We start from the raw sequence: 14,775 nt of genomic DNA, 5'->3' as shown, positions 1-14,775 counted from the left end.
GAGAGAGGGAGGTACTTCCTGTGTCCCTGTTTAAATAATCTTTCTGTTCTGCCTTCTCATTGGTTGTAAACCCAACCACATGACTGCCTCATCACTGCCTGTAAGTACCGCCCTCCAGGTCTTAAAGGCGTATGTCTCCAATACTGGCTGTATCCCTGAACACACAGAAATCTACCTAGCTCTTCTAACCACCACGCTCTTACTATGGCTCTAATAGCTCTGACCCCAGGGCAACTTTATTTATTAACATAAAATTAAAATAACATTTCAGTACAAATAAAATATCACCACATTTCCCCTTTTCTATTTTAATAAAAAGAAAAAAGGCAAAAGGTTATAACTAACAAAAGAAAAACTATATACAAAAGTACAATAACTATATACAATATATACAAGTAACAAATACCTAAACGATGTCTAGTCCATTTGTATTTGACAAATCAGAGAAAATAATTCCCTTATCTATCCTATTTTAGTAAGTCCAAAATGTATCTAATTCACTTTCTATCCTAATTAATCTTCAACTATAACTAACTAATCTTCAACTCCCTCAGAGACCCAAGAAGGAAATAATATTAGCTAACAAAAATAAAAACAAGAAGTGCACAAAAGCAGCTTCCAAAAATTTTGTGAGTTGACAGAAACAGCCAGCTGCCTGGACAGTCACCTGAGGTTTCTCCACAGTGTTGGGGCATCATCTTCAGCCTATAGGCTTATGGTATCTGACAGACTCATTTGTGAAGTAGGTTGTACACAAGGTCAACAGTTCAACCTCCATTTGGGTGAGAGCAGTCCATGTACCAGAAACACCTGAATTCCACTAGTGTCATGTCATGATTCAGGATTTTAAATTCTGGAAATTGTTGATGGTTTTTGAATTCAGCTGTCCATTCTTCTTGGCTGTGTATATATGGCTTCATCTCAGCATCCCCTTCTCCACATCCCTCTATTAAATGCCAGTCTACTATTGAGAGGCGTGAGCTTTCAGTTGCTGTTCCATTGCACAACAGAAGCCATCGGCCCACTGCCTGTTCAGCTGCCTTCAAAGAAAAGGGCACTGTACCTTTTCCAGATTGTGAAGGCCACTTCAGGGATGGTGCCATATTGTCCTGGCCTCAGAAGATGCCGTCTGATAAAGCCATAACCACACTTGTTTTGGCAGGAATCGGTAGTCCTTTGTTTCGTGTTCTGTCTGTCCATTTTGTCCTGTTGATACGAGGATACTTTGTTGTCCAGTGGCTAACTTTTGCCACAATGAAAATTAACTCCATATGCAGTTTCTTCAATGCCCATATTTTCTCTGAAGTAGATTGGTACTGCCAGGAGCCGACATGTCTCAAAAAAGAAAAATTTCTAAGTTATTAAAACATTTTAAATGCCATATTCTGTAGATCTCTGAAGGGTTTGAAGATGACCTGTCTAAAATACATCTGCTCAATTTTTAAAACATATCTAATATGACTACAATTTCTATTGTAATGTCTAACTACTAACTTTCATTTCTTTATATCCTAATAGTTGGTAATAATGTAAAGTATTTAAAACTAGTAATTGTCTTTTTCTTTTCTTTCTTTCTTTCTTTTTTTTTTTTTTTTAAACAAGAACCTTAAATCTAATCTCCTTTGCTTAGCCTTTTTCCTAACCCTTCACAACTTGTAACCTACCCCCCTAAATAATGAAAATTATCCCAGACCCAAAACCCATTAAAAGAACCAAAAAACCACCCGCCCCACACCACTTCTTTGGCAATGTGGGTGTCATATTCTTAAAATTGCTTCCTGCTGGGTATGGGCGAAGTTATCTTTATCCTGAAAGAAAAATTTAGGTTAATTGTCAAATTCTAGGAAAGGTAACTATATCCTTCATTATTATCCAGTCTGTGTATAAAGCCAAAGTTCAGGGTTTATCTCAAGTCCTTATTCAAGTAGTCTTTGAGACTGGATCATCTCAGCTAGTCATCTCAAAATTGCTCTGAGCACCTTGTAGTTCAAAGCTGATCTGTAGATGATGTTTGTCAGCTTAGTTATATTATTATTGTCCACGTGGAATTGTTGTTGTTGTTGTTGTTGTTGTTGTGGGGCCCCATTTTCTTCCTGGAGACTTCAGTTGATGTTAGGCCTGGCCATGATTTCCTGCAGAAAACTGATAAGAGACTCGAACACAAAGACATATATATGCAGCTAATTGAAGCCCTTTTTCTAGAATTAGTTAGTACTCTATATGACCGTTCCTATCTTAACAAAGTTTAAAATGTATATATATATTAATCTTGTAAATTTTGATATAAAATTTATACTTTAAGAAAAGTTTAAAGAATCAGAATAGAATCGAAGAGTTGAGATTAGTAATAGAATAGTCCCTTAATTAATTTGGCTTTTGTCCTGTCCCATAGCAGAAAATGGCTCTTTTATTCTGTCATGATACAGGGAGTTTGTATTTTCATTTTTATTTTTTTTTTTTTTTTTTTTTTTTTTTTTTTTTTTTTTTGGTTTTTCTAGAGAGGGTTTCTCTGTGTAGCTTTGGAGCCTGTCCTGGATCTCACTCTGTAGACCAGGCTGGCCTCGAACTCACAGAGATCCACCTGGCTCTGCCTCCCGAGTGCTGGGATTAAAGGCGTGCGCCACCGCCGCCCTGCCATTGTATTTTCATTTTAACAACATGCTTGAGTTTAAAGAAGGAGAGAGCCATTCTCCAACTCCAAAGTCAGCTTTAAATTTTAATTGAACTGGGACTATTAGAAAACCAATAGTGTTAAATCTTTAGAGAAAAGCAGAAACAAACATTTAAGAAGACATAAAATTTTTTTGATAATATATACCCATATGCCATATACTCCCATATACTCTGTTTCCTGGGATAGATGATTTGTCCCTTTTCTTCAGTTGTCTCATTTGTCTTGTGTCCTTCAGATTCCTTAACCTTCATTCTCCTAAAAGACAAAAACAAAAACCTTCCCCCAAGACTAATTTTGGGGATGTTCCTTTCTGGCAAGTTATTATCTGATTAAATGAAAAGGCACGTGTTATTGATACAAGTTAGTTTAAATTGGATGTTCATGCTGGTTGATGAACTATCACCTCCTCTAATTAAGAGGTTTCTCTTGTTCAAATCGAACCTTTATCAATTTTGATGGTACCCACAGCTTATCTTCTCCTATAGAAACAAAAGCAAAACCTCGTCCCCAACGTAATACATACCCTGGCTTCCATTCTGAGGTCAGCACATCCTTAAAGTATATAGGCTGATTTAATTCTGTAGTTTTTTCTATTACCCAATGTCTCTCTGCAGCTGTTGTTCCTTTCTCATTGGCATTCAGAAAATTCAAAGTTAATAGAGCATTATGCAGTCTATTTCTGGGGGTTTTTGTTACTCCTTTCTGTTTATTTAGCATATCCTTTAGAGTTCTGTTTGACCTTTCTATAACTGCTTGACCTGTAGGATTATGTGGTATACCTGTAATATGCTTTATATTGTAATAAGCAAAAAACTGTTTCATTTTAACAGAGACATATGATGGAGCATTGTCAGTTTTGATTTGTGCAGGTATACCCATGATGGCCATAACTTCTAGCAAATGAGTGATTACAGAATCAGCTTTTTCAGAACTCAGAGCAGTTGCCCATTGAAATCCTGAATAAGTATCGATAGTGTGGTGTACATATTTCAGTTTTCCAAATTCTGCAAAGTGAAACACATCCATCTGCCAGATTTCATTCCTCTGAGTACCCTTTGGGTTACATCCTGCTGGTAATGGCGTTTGATTATAGAAAGAACAAGTAGGACATTTCTTTACTATTTCTTTGGCTTGTTGCCAGGTTATGGAAAAATCCTTTTTTAAACCTTTACTATTGACGTGATGTTTTTTATGAAAGTCTGAGGCCTCCAGCACATTTCCTATCAATAATTTATCAATCTCATCATTGCCTTGTGCTAAAGGGCCTGGCAAACCAGTATGAGATCGGATGTGTGTTATATATAAAGGATGACTCCTTTTCCTGATTGTATCTTGTAATTGAATAAATAGTGAAGTTAATTCTGAAGCATCAGGGATAAATTCTGCAGTCTCAATATGTAACACCACTCTTTCAGCATACTGAGAGTCAGTTACTATGTTGAGAGGTTCTGAAAAATCCATTAATACCAACAGAATAGCATACAATTCTGATTTTTGCACTGAATTATAAGGACTTTGTACCACTTTACTTAAATTTTCTGATTTGTAACCTGCCTTTCCTTGTTTATTGGCATCTGTATAAAATGTACGAACTCCAGATATGGGTTTTTGCCGTACAATTCGAGGCAAGATCCAATCAGCTCTCTTTATAAAATCAATTCTGTTGCTTTTGGGATATTTGCTGTTAATTTCTCCCAAAAAATTACTGCAAGCTCTTTGCCAAGGTTCACTTTCTGTCCATAATTTTTCAATGTCCTCCTTAGTTAAAGGTACAACAATTTCTGCTGGGTCTATTCCTGCTAATTGACGAAGTCTCAATTTTCCTTTCCAAATCAAGTCAGAGATTTTTTCCCCATAAGTTTTTAATTTTTTATTTGGTTTATTTGGTAAAAATATCCATTCCAATATAATATCTTCCCTCTGCATTAATATTCCAGTAGGGGAATGCCTAGAGGGTAAAATAACCAAAATGCAATCCAGCTTTGGATCAATACGATCCACGTGCCCTTCATGTACTTTCTTTTCTACCAAGGCCAATTCTTTCTCAGCTTCAGGTGATAATTCTCTTGGACTATTTAAGTCCTTGTCACCTTCTAAGGTTTTGAACAAATTAGTCAGTTCATCATTTTTTACCCCAACAATAGTTCGTAGATGAGAAATATCTCCAAATAATCTTTGAAAGTCATTAAGAGTCTGTAGTCTATCTCTCCTAATTTGCACCTTTTGGGGTCTAATTTTTTGTAGCTCTATTTTATATCCTAAATAATTAATAGAATCTCCTCTTTGTATTTTTTCAGGAGCAATTTGTAATCCCCAGCAAGGCAAAATTTTCTTTACTTCTTCAAACATTCTTTCTAAAGTATCTGCATTTGAGTCAGCTAGTAAAATATCATCCATATAATGATAAATTATAGATTTAGGAAATTTTTTACGTATCACTTCCAATGGCTGTTGTACAAAATATTGGCACAGAGTTGGGCTATTTAACATTCCCTGTGGGAGGACCCTCCATTGAAATCTTTTAACCGGTTGAGAATTATTATAAGTAGGCACTGTGAAAGCAAATCTTTCTCTGTCTTTTTCTTGTAAGGGTATTGAAAAGAAACAGTCTTTTAAATCAATAACTATGAGAGGCCATCCTTTTGGTAACAGAGTAGGCAAAGGAATTCCAGATTGTAGAGAGCCCATCGGCTGAATTACTTTGTTAATTGCTCTAAGGTCTGTTACCATTCTCCATTTACCAGATTTCTTTTTAATAACAAATACAGGAGAATTCCAAGGGCTGGTTGACTGTTCAATATGCTGAGCATTTAACTGTTCTTCTACCAGCTCTTCTAAAGCCTGGAGTTTCTCTGTTGTTAAAGGCCATTGCTGAACCCATACAGGCTTGTCTGTTAACCATTTTAAAGGTAGAGCTGTTGGTATTTTTGGAAGATTATCAGTTGTTGTGCCCTGTTCCTGTATAATATGGATGGCTGGTGACCACTCAAAATAATGCCTTCTAATATTTCTCTCAGAAACATGTGCTAGTTTATGATTTGTTTCTGAGATTGGAGGGATTTTAATCTGAGTATTCCATTGTTGCAACAAGTCTCGACCCCACAGGTTCATAGCTATGTTAGCGACATATGGTTTTAATTTTCCTCTCTGTCCTTCTGGACCTATACATTCCAGCCATCTTGCACTCTGTTTCACTCCAGATAATGTCCCAATTCCTAACAGTTGAACGTTTACCTCCTGAAGAGGCCAAGCTGGATGCCAAAATTCTGGTGCAATTATGGTAATGTCCGCACCTGTGTCTACCAGACCAGACAACAAAACACCATTTATTTTTATCGTTAATTTTGGTCTCTGTTCATTAATAGAAGTTTGCCAAAAAATTTTCTTTATGTTTTCTCCTGAATTTTCTATTCTCTCTTTTTCATCATCCTGACCAGCCTGATTTATTCCAATAGTCATTTGGTTATTTAATCGCTCAGAGCAGGGATTTCCTCTACAGCTGCAGGAAAGGTTTGAACTGGTTTTGCTATGGGGGCCTGCATGAGGCCCCTCCGGGAGTTTCCCGAAAACTGAGGCAAAGGATTACCCTGTCTGTCCTTTGTTGATCTACATTCATTGGTCCAGTGTTTTCCCTTACCACACCTTCTGCATACTCCAGAAGGAAGGGGCATTCTGTTGCCATTGTTCCTTGAAGAAACATTGCTTCTAGGATTGACCTGTTTACAGTCCCTTTTAAAATGTCCTTGCTTTCCACACCCAAAACATCTAACACTCCTCAAACCTTTTGAAATTACTTCTCCTACCCACGTATCATGCTCATCAACCTCAACATTAATTGTTTCTCTAATCCAATCTTCCAAAGGTGCAGATCTTGCCCTTAACGGCCTGATTATTCTTTTGCATGCTGCATTCGCATTCTCAAATGCCAAAGCTTCAATTATTGCCTTACTAGCTTCTGATCCTGAGACCATTCTGTTTACTGCTGAAGCCAGTCTTTCTAAAAAATCTGTGAAAGATTCTTTAGGGCCTTGCATAACCTTTGTGAATGACTCATGTTTTTTTCCTGGTTCATCAACTCTGTCCCATGCATTCAAGGCTGCCATTCGACATAAAATTACGGTTTGAACATCATATAAACATTGTGTTTGTATTGAAGCATATTGGCCTTCTCCAATAAGCTGATCCTGACAAACTTGTATTCCTTTATCCCTCCATTGTGTTTCTACGTTTCTAGCTTCCTCCTTAAACCAAGTCAGAAATTGAATTCTCTGGCTGGGTTCCAGAACAGCTTGTGCAAGGTCCCGCCAGTCCTGTGGTATAATCCTATTATATGTTGACCAAGAGTTTAACATTTGCTTTACATATGGGGAATGCATGCCATAAGATACTATTGCCTCCTTAAACCTTTTAAAATCCATCAGTTCAATTGGAGCCCAGATATTTTGTGTAGCCATTTGATCAGGCATCTGCTGTACGGTTACAGGATAAATTAAGGATGATTGTGTGAAAACAGGCTTTCTTTCTGTAACCTTATGATCCAAACTTGAACCAACTTCACTGTTAAAATTAACAGGTTTTTCTAAAGCTGTTATCCTGGCACTTAAATCGACTATCTTTTTAAATAGTAAAATGAGAATAAGCATGGTGATTAACTGCATAATTCCCATAATACTAATCTTTTCATATAGTTGTTCCATTGTCAGACTGCCTAAAATTTCAAACAAAACCCAATTTTCTTCCAATGTACACAGGAAACCCATTTTTTTAAATGTGGAAAAAATTTGTCTTTTAAATAGTTTCCTTTATGACTTACCAAATCTGCGTAGAACAGTAGAAATCCGAGCGAATTTCAAAACAGCCACCTAGAGTCCTAGGTGTAAATCCAGAGAGAGAGAGAGAGAGAGAGAGAGAGAGAGAGAGAGAGAGAGAGAGAGAGAGAGAGAAACAGAGAGAAAGCAAAAGCGAAAGTGAAAGTGAAAGTGAAAGCGAAGGGGTAGCCGGCTAAAGCTTAAAGCCAGCCACTTGTTCCCTCTGAGCCGAGTCAAGGCTTGGCTTTACAGCCAGGGGCCCTGTTTAGCAGGGCAAGCCTGAGCTGTTTGTAGCACTGGCTTTAAGCAAGCAGCTCACAGTCCAGCCTGAGCCCAGACCTGGGCCGGGGCTAGGGAGCCGGCTGCTCCGGCTAGGGAGCCGGCCCCAAGCAGTTTTTAATGGATTCTTGTCACGTTGGGCGCCAGATGTAGATGTAACCAATCGTATTATTAAAATAAGAAACACAGAGCCAAGGTAAAAGAGAAAAGCCGAGAGGTCAGAGCTCAGAGATAAAATCTTACCTCCTGCAGTGCTCCTAGCTTCCCCGAGAGAGGGAGGTACTTCCTGTGTCCCTGTTTAAATAATCTTTCTGTTCTGCCTTCTCATTGGTTGTAAACCCAACCACATGACTGCCTCATCACTGCCTGTAAGTACCGCCCTCCAGGTCTTAAAGGCGTATGTCTCCAATACTGGCTGTATCCCTGAACACACAGAAATCTACCTAGCTCTTCTAACCACCACACTCTTACTATGGCTCTAATAGCTCTGACCCCAGGGCAACTTTATTTATTAACATAAAATTAAAATAACATTTCAGTACAAATAAAATATCACCACAGAATACAGTTTTGAATAAGTAGAAATGGTAAGGAAGTTGGTGTGGGGAATCCTAGAAGTGCCCAGTTGGGGTGATTAATTTGGGGAACAAAAAGGCAGAGGCTGGTAGTGGTGGATGCCGAGAGGAACTTTAGACATACCAAGTCTGAGGTTTCTCTGGCAAACCAAGATGGAAATGTCAAGTAAGCATCTGGAAGAAATGAACCAGTGCTTAAAAGAGTCACAGTAGGCAGCTGTGATTTGGGTGGCCACTGACATCTGGGAGGTCCCTGGAGGTGGGCAAGTAGCACAGGAAGGAAAGGGGAGGAAGAGGAGGGCCTGGGACAGAGACCTGGGAAATGATCAGTTTACCTGTAGGAAGCAGATAGACCAGCAACAGCCCCCAAAAGGCTTTGAACATAATCAGGTACTGAAATTTCTTTTTAAATTCAGCCACTTTAAGTGATGCCTGAATTTTTCTAATATTCTTTACTGAATTGATGTGAGTTCTCCCAAAGGATTAACCATTGTTGGGCTTTTTTTTTTTCAACATAATATTTTTATTAATTATTATTTGGGAATTTCACATCATACATCCTGGTCACACTCCCTTCCCAATCCTCCCAAGTCTGCCTGCCTACCCTTGTGACCTCCCTCCCAAAAAAGAAGAGGAAGAGGAAGAGAAAGAACTACCATATGTTCAATTTCTGTTGCACATGTACTCACTGGAGCATGGTCCAACTCCCATTGGCCAGCCCTTAGAGAAAACCGAGTCCTTCCTCCCTCACCCCCACCAGAAGCTTATTCTGTTACTGTGTGACCCTTCTGCATGTCTTTCCTTTATATCCTCCAGCACAGCTTACATGAAGATCATCACCTCATGCTGGGTATAAGACTATAGGAAATGGGAGTTCTGTGATGTTCCTCATAGAACACACGGGAGCTAAAGGTTTATTTGGTGTTATGATGTTGAAATGTAATGGTCTTAGGCATGAATCAGTTCAAAGCATATTTTGACACCATTTTGAAGTCTTTAAATTATATATTAGGGAGCCATTGACATTGAAATGTTTGACAGCTTCACACTTTGAAGAAACTTATGCTAATTGATTTCAGCTTCTAAAATGAAATCTACAACTGCAATCTCAGATTGCATAGCATTCACGAGCACTCTTTTGTGTATTTTGACAAACATGCTAGCTATGTTCTAAGCCAATTATTGCAAAAGAACTGAGGCTTTATATAAAAATGAGTAAATCCAGATTGTTGTTTTAACTTGTAGAATGGCTGCTTTTCTACTTCATGTACCTTCCCAAGTACATATAAGATGTAAAGAATATTGTAAACTATAAACAAACCATAAACTGTGAGAAAATACGAGTTCTGCTTTTTTACGCAAACTGCTTTGATTTATACTTTGAAATATTAAATTCCTTTCAGAAATAAATATTTTGGTATTTTTGTTTTTCTTGTTCCTTAAGCCAAGCTTAGAATGACTTATGAACCCAGTACTGATTTAGAATTACTAACCCAGTACTGATTTCTGCCTGCCAGGGGTGACAGCACATTTGGAAAACAGTGAGTGTAGAGATCAGAGGCTAAATCTGAAATAAATGCAAATCACCAGACTGAAGGTTCCAGATAAGAACTCTGCTATCATATTATACAATCTAATGTCCATCTCTCTAGTGGAGTATAGTTAAAGAATTCTCTGTAGCTCCTAGAGTAGGCTTTCTTGCATTGCACACCAAAGCTATTCATGTATCCACTGGTTACATCAGGTTTCATTTGACGAGTTAGGTCCTTCTCAGATGTGGAGCTCTTACCCCTGATAACCACAGCTCAGGGACAATTGGTCTGTCCTTATTTTTCCCTAACTGTTTAGTTTTTTCCTCTATCTAGTGGTGTGTTAGTTAGTATGTACAGATCACCGGAACTAGCTGTTTAAATTTCCAGGGATGTTGTAAGCTGTACCTGTTATTCAATAATCATTGATTTTTTAAAATGAAATTATGCAAATTAAGAATAGTGAAAGCAAAGTAATATCATACTAATCACTCTAATGATTTTGCTCCATAGTATTCTTGTCTCGTTTCTGAGTGGTGTTTGTGTGGAAACAATAGGTGATTTGATTTTCTACTACAGTGTTTTAAAATTGGCTATGGGGGTAGCATTTCTACTACTAAAACTGACCAGTCCTCCAAGTCAGTGTTTGTTGCTTTGATTCTTTGGAGCTAAGAAAGCGGTGAAGGAGAGGTTAATAGTACAGACTCAGTTGGAGAGCTTTGGTCTGTGACATTGTGAATGCCAGGAGAGGAGAGTAGTGCTCTTCCCTGTGGAGAGTTTCACATCAGCCCCCTCTCACTGACAGAAGTCATATTTGCCGTTTCTCATGGCACTGTCTTCTCTGTATTTAATATGAACAAATGAAACAGTGCCCATGACAGAAATAATTAGAAAGCATACACATTGATAGTTGAGTTTGGAATTGAGCAAAAATGAAAGATTTTCTCTGATAATTTTGTGGCTGATTGATAATGGAAACATTCTATACCTTTTTTTTGTATTTATTACACTTCACATCCTTTATAATAGTAAAAATCATAATGAACTCATACACATATATGTGTCTGTGCATGATTAAGTACTCAGAAAGTTTACTGTGTTAGATCCAAACTCCATTGTGGAAAAGTTCCTTTACCTTTTTTTCTATTGTTTATTTATTTTGTTTTCCTTCTTATCCTCCTTTCCATTCTTATTTTTTCATGTATGCTTTAATGAATAGGTACTAAATTAAACCATAGTAACTAGAAAACACTTGATTTTTTTTCCTATCAGGTCACATATTGTTTAAATAAAAATAACTTTAAAACTTGGGGTGTATTTTTAACTTTTATTTTTATATTCTTAATTGCATAGCAAATTGACCTGTAAGGATATTTCATAGATAACAATATTGTTTCTGCAATTCTTTTGAGATATGAAAGCAGTCTGAGTTTTTATTTGGAACAGTGCTCTCCAGAGATATCTTTCTTGTTCTTTTTGAGACATGGTCTTGGTCTCTCTCTGTAGCCTTGGGTGTTCTGGAACTCACTATGTAGACCAGGCTGGTCTTCTCAAAATCAGATCTGTCTCAGGCTCTCCAGTATTGGGATTAGCTCTACCAGGATCACAGATATTTCTCTAACCAATTGTTTACTTTAGGATTTACATTAACAAAGGAACATTTTGACTCAGTTACACAGAAAGGAACAGTTATTATCGTTTCCCTTTCTTATAACTGATGCCCCCCATGTATTTCTAAATCTTGTAGCCCCAGAGGGACTGTATTATCTATCTCTCCTTGAGAGTGGGAGCATTGGCCACTTGTCCCTTCCCTCCTCTCGAGAAGTACTTGCCTCTTCAGGGCTCTCTCCAAAGCCTTTGTCTTTTACCTCGCTCTAAGGGTGGTTCTTATTTAGTAGTATGCTTGGAAATTGTAGACACTAAAGTTATTTAATTTTTATGACTATTCATTTAAAAATTATAACAATAAATTTTATCTGCACAAAAGTTTTTATTGTGTGCCTTACGTCAGTGTTATACTTTCATTAAATTGTATTTCTATACTCACAGCCTTGGTGGAGGGCCAGATGATGCAAAAGAAATCATGAGGCATAGTTTCTTCTCCGGAGTAAACTGGCAAGATGTGTATGACAAAAAGGTAAGATGTCTCTGTGGTACTGTACACAGGAGAAAGTTATGGGAATAGATGTTAATGATGCAATGATACTTTCTATTTTACTTTGTGTTTAAATGATGACGAAACTTCTCAGCGCAAATTTTTATTTATAATTTTGTGCATCTTGAAAACCTCAAGATTGTCAAAGAGTTTATCTTTTCTTCATAATAATTTATTCAGTTTCATTTCTTCCAGTTGAAAAAAAAGACACCTGACATTTTAGTTTTTTTCATTTAGATAAGCCAAAAAAAGAAATAATTTATAAAAATTGCCTTTATGTCTTTAATTCAAAACATTTCACATTCAAATATATAAATCCTTATTTTTAAAACAGTTTGCAGAAAAAAAAGTTTTTGTATTTAACAAAGTAATGTTTTATGGTCTTATTTGTATTCTTTCTGTTGCTTGTAACGTAACTGTATTTCCCACAGAAATGATTGCTACCAATTATGTATCTTTATTATTGTCATGTGCATTTTCCTGTTGGTTTTTTGTTCATTCTTTGAGACTGTGTGTCACACTTGGCTCAGGCGGTCGTGGAGCTACTGTGCATTCTGGGCCTGCCCTCAGCCACAGTGGCTCTCTCTACTCTGGCCCTCACAGTGCTTGGCTTCAGTTTCAGCACATGCCTGCCTCTACCAGTTTTAGTATTTCCTTTTTCCTTCAGATATTGTTAATACTGACTTTGATTTTTAAATGCTTCCATCATTGTGTGTGTGTGTGTGTGTGTGTGTGTGTGTGTGTTAGTGGCAGGTTGAAGTCAGATGTCAGGTATGTTCTGCATTCTCTTGCACTGAGCCTGGAGCTCACTGATGAGGCTGGCCTGGCTGGATTGAGCTCCAGGGACCTGCTTCTCTCTGTCCCCCAGCTGTGGGGAATCACTGTGTGCTACCGTGCCTAGCTTTTTACATGGGTGCTGGAACTCTGAACTCATGTTCTCATGCGTGTGTGCCAGTTACTTTACCTCATGAGTTATCTCCCTAACTTTTTACATAAAATTGTAATGTGAAATTTGGATGAAGTTTAATAATTTACTAGATATTTTATCTCATTATTTTGTCTAATACAGCCATTTCTGGATTTCTTTATTTTTTATCTGAATCTTTGTTTTGTGCTAACTACTTTCCTCTTTGAGCCCCATAAAAGGATGACAGTACAAATCACGTGGGAAATGACTGGTGCTTCCTTCCTATGTCACATTGTTGGCAGTGGGAAATTTGGTGATTTTCTTTCCTTTTCTGTATCCTAATAATTTTCCATTTAAACACTTTACTCAAATCTTCACTTCAACAAAGCTCACGTTTTGAATTCCTAGTTTATGAAAGCACATGCATGTACTAGGTCCTTCACAGCCTCTAGGAAACTCAGGAGCATTGTGAAAGATGTGAATGTTTATTGACTTGTTATAGACAGTTGCATCCACTTCATAGCATAGATAATGACTCTTAGGAGATACACGTGTACCCAAGAAAGCCTCTGTGCACTATGCTCTTGTTTTATCATGTCTCTGCACTACAAAAGAACTGAGAGAATGCATGGTCAGGTGTAAGCACCCTCACTTAATGGTCGAAGGGCTACTGATTTGGACCCGAAGAATGCAATCAGGTCACGTTAGAGGAGCCACAGCACAACTGAGGCTGTGACAACTTTATTGAGAGCAATCCGACATTTTATACCTTTGTTAGAAACAGAAGATAATGGCAATTGCCCGGATCAATACAGTTGCAGTTGCCAAGATACAATGACGTTTGCAAGTCATTATGCAAGATTCATGTCTAAGACCAATTGTCCTGTCAAGTTTCCATGCTTCCTTGACTACTAAGGGAACATACAGAGACAAAGCAGCCTGAATGCTTCACTGCCTGAGGGCATGCATCAGTTTCTCAGGAACTGGAAGGCACATTGTGCCCCTGGAGCCATGGACTCTGAAAAACCTCTGATCCATGCCTGTCAAGGCAGCTAGGCCTGCAGTAGCTGGGAATATAAAACAATAAACTGCAACTTAATATCATCGCTTGAATATACCCTCTCCATGAAGTACTCCTTCCCAAGAACAAGAGAGCATGTGTGGTTTAGTGGCAGGACTCTTGCTTAGCATTTATTAGGGTGTGCATTGCACCCCAGTACCAAACGTGCAAAATAAAGAAAAGTAACTAAAACTGGAAAGAAGGAAGGTAACATTACTCTAAGAGACAGTGGTCAGGACTCATTGTGGCTCTGCTAACCAACAGGAAGAGCTTCTCAGTCCTGTGAAGAAACTTGTGTGTGGAGCATGGCTTTCCTTAGCAGTGTTCAGAGGGTCGCATTAAATCGCTGTGGATGGAACCAGAGAGAGCTTTCGAACCCAAGCAGTGTTTCTGTGAAGAAACACCCTGCCCGTCTACTGGGAACCATATATCAGAGTAAAGATGATCCTGCGACTAAAATAATCAGATACCCATCTTGTGAGCATAGAAATTTGATAAGAACAGAGGCTACCAAAATGTAACTTTATGAAAGTTATGTAAAGAAATTATTTTAAGTGTAAAGCACATTACAAGAAATACAAGCACATAAATGTCAGTTTCTTGAAACAGTAGATTTACCGTTGACTCATACCTTCTCTAGGTGTCTGCTTGTCAGGTAGGCAGCTGGTGTTTTCAGACAGCCTCACATACTCGGGAACAGCCGTACCACAGCTCTCTACAGTGTTGTATCCTGGGTTCATATAGGACAAATAAGAAGAAACCAACTTTCACGTCTTCGGATAACAGTA

General features: G+C 37.9%; 1 protein-coding gene across 7 annotated transcripts in view; it reads left to right on the top strand.

Moving 5' to 3' along the window:
- Positions 1 to 14,775, top strand: part of Akt3 (AKT serine/threonine kinase 3) — a 277,083-nt gene that overhangs the window by 242,848 nt on the left and 19,460 nt on the right. For all 7 annotated transcript variants that reach the window (XR_013043548.1, XR_013043547.1, XM_076548297.1 and 4 more), the window contains one exon: positions 11,915 to 12,002. Coding sequence is in view for 5 of the 7 variants with exons in the window: in XM_076548297.1 (XP_076404412.1) it covers positions 11,915 to 12,002 (88 nt within the window). In the remaining 2 variants the exon portion in view is untranslated. The remainder of the gene's footprint in view (positions 1 to 11,914; positions 12,003 to 14,775) is intronic.

The sequence above is a fragment of the Peromyscus maniculatus genome, chromosome 11, assembly GCF_049852395.1.
Source record: "Peromyscus maniculatus bairdii isolate BWxNUB_F1_BW_parent chromosome 11, HU_Pman_BW_mat_3.1, whole genome shotgun sequence".
Lineage (NCBI taxonomy): Eukaryota > Metazoa > Chordata > Mammalia > Rodentia > Cricetidae > Peromyscus > Peromyscus maniculatus.
The sequence above is the reverse complement of the archived record's forward strand: the minus strand, read 5'-3'. Positions and strand labels throughout refer to the sequence as shown.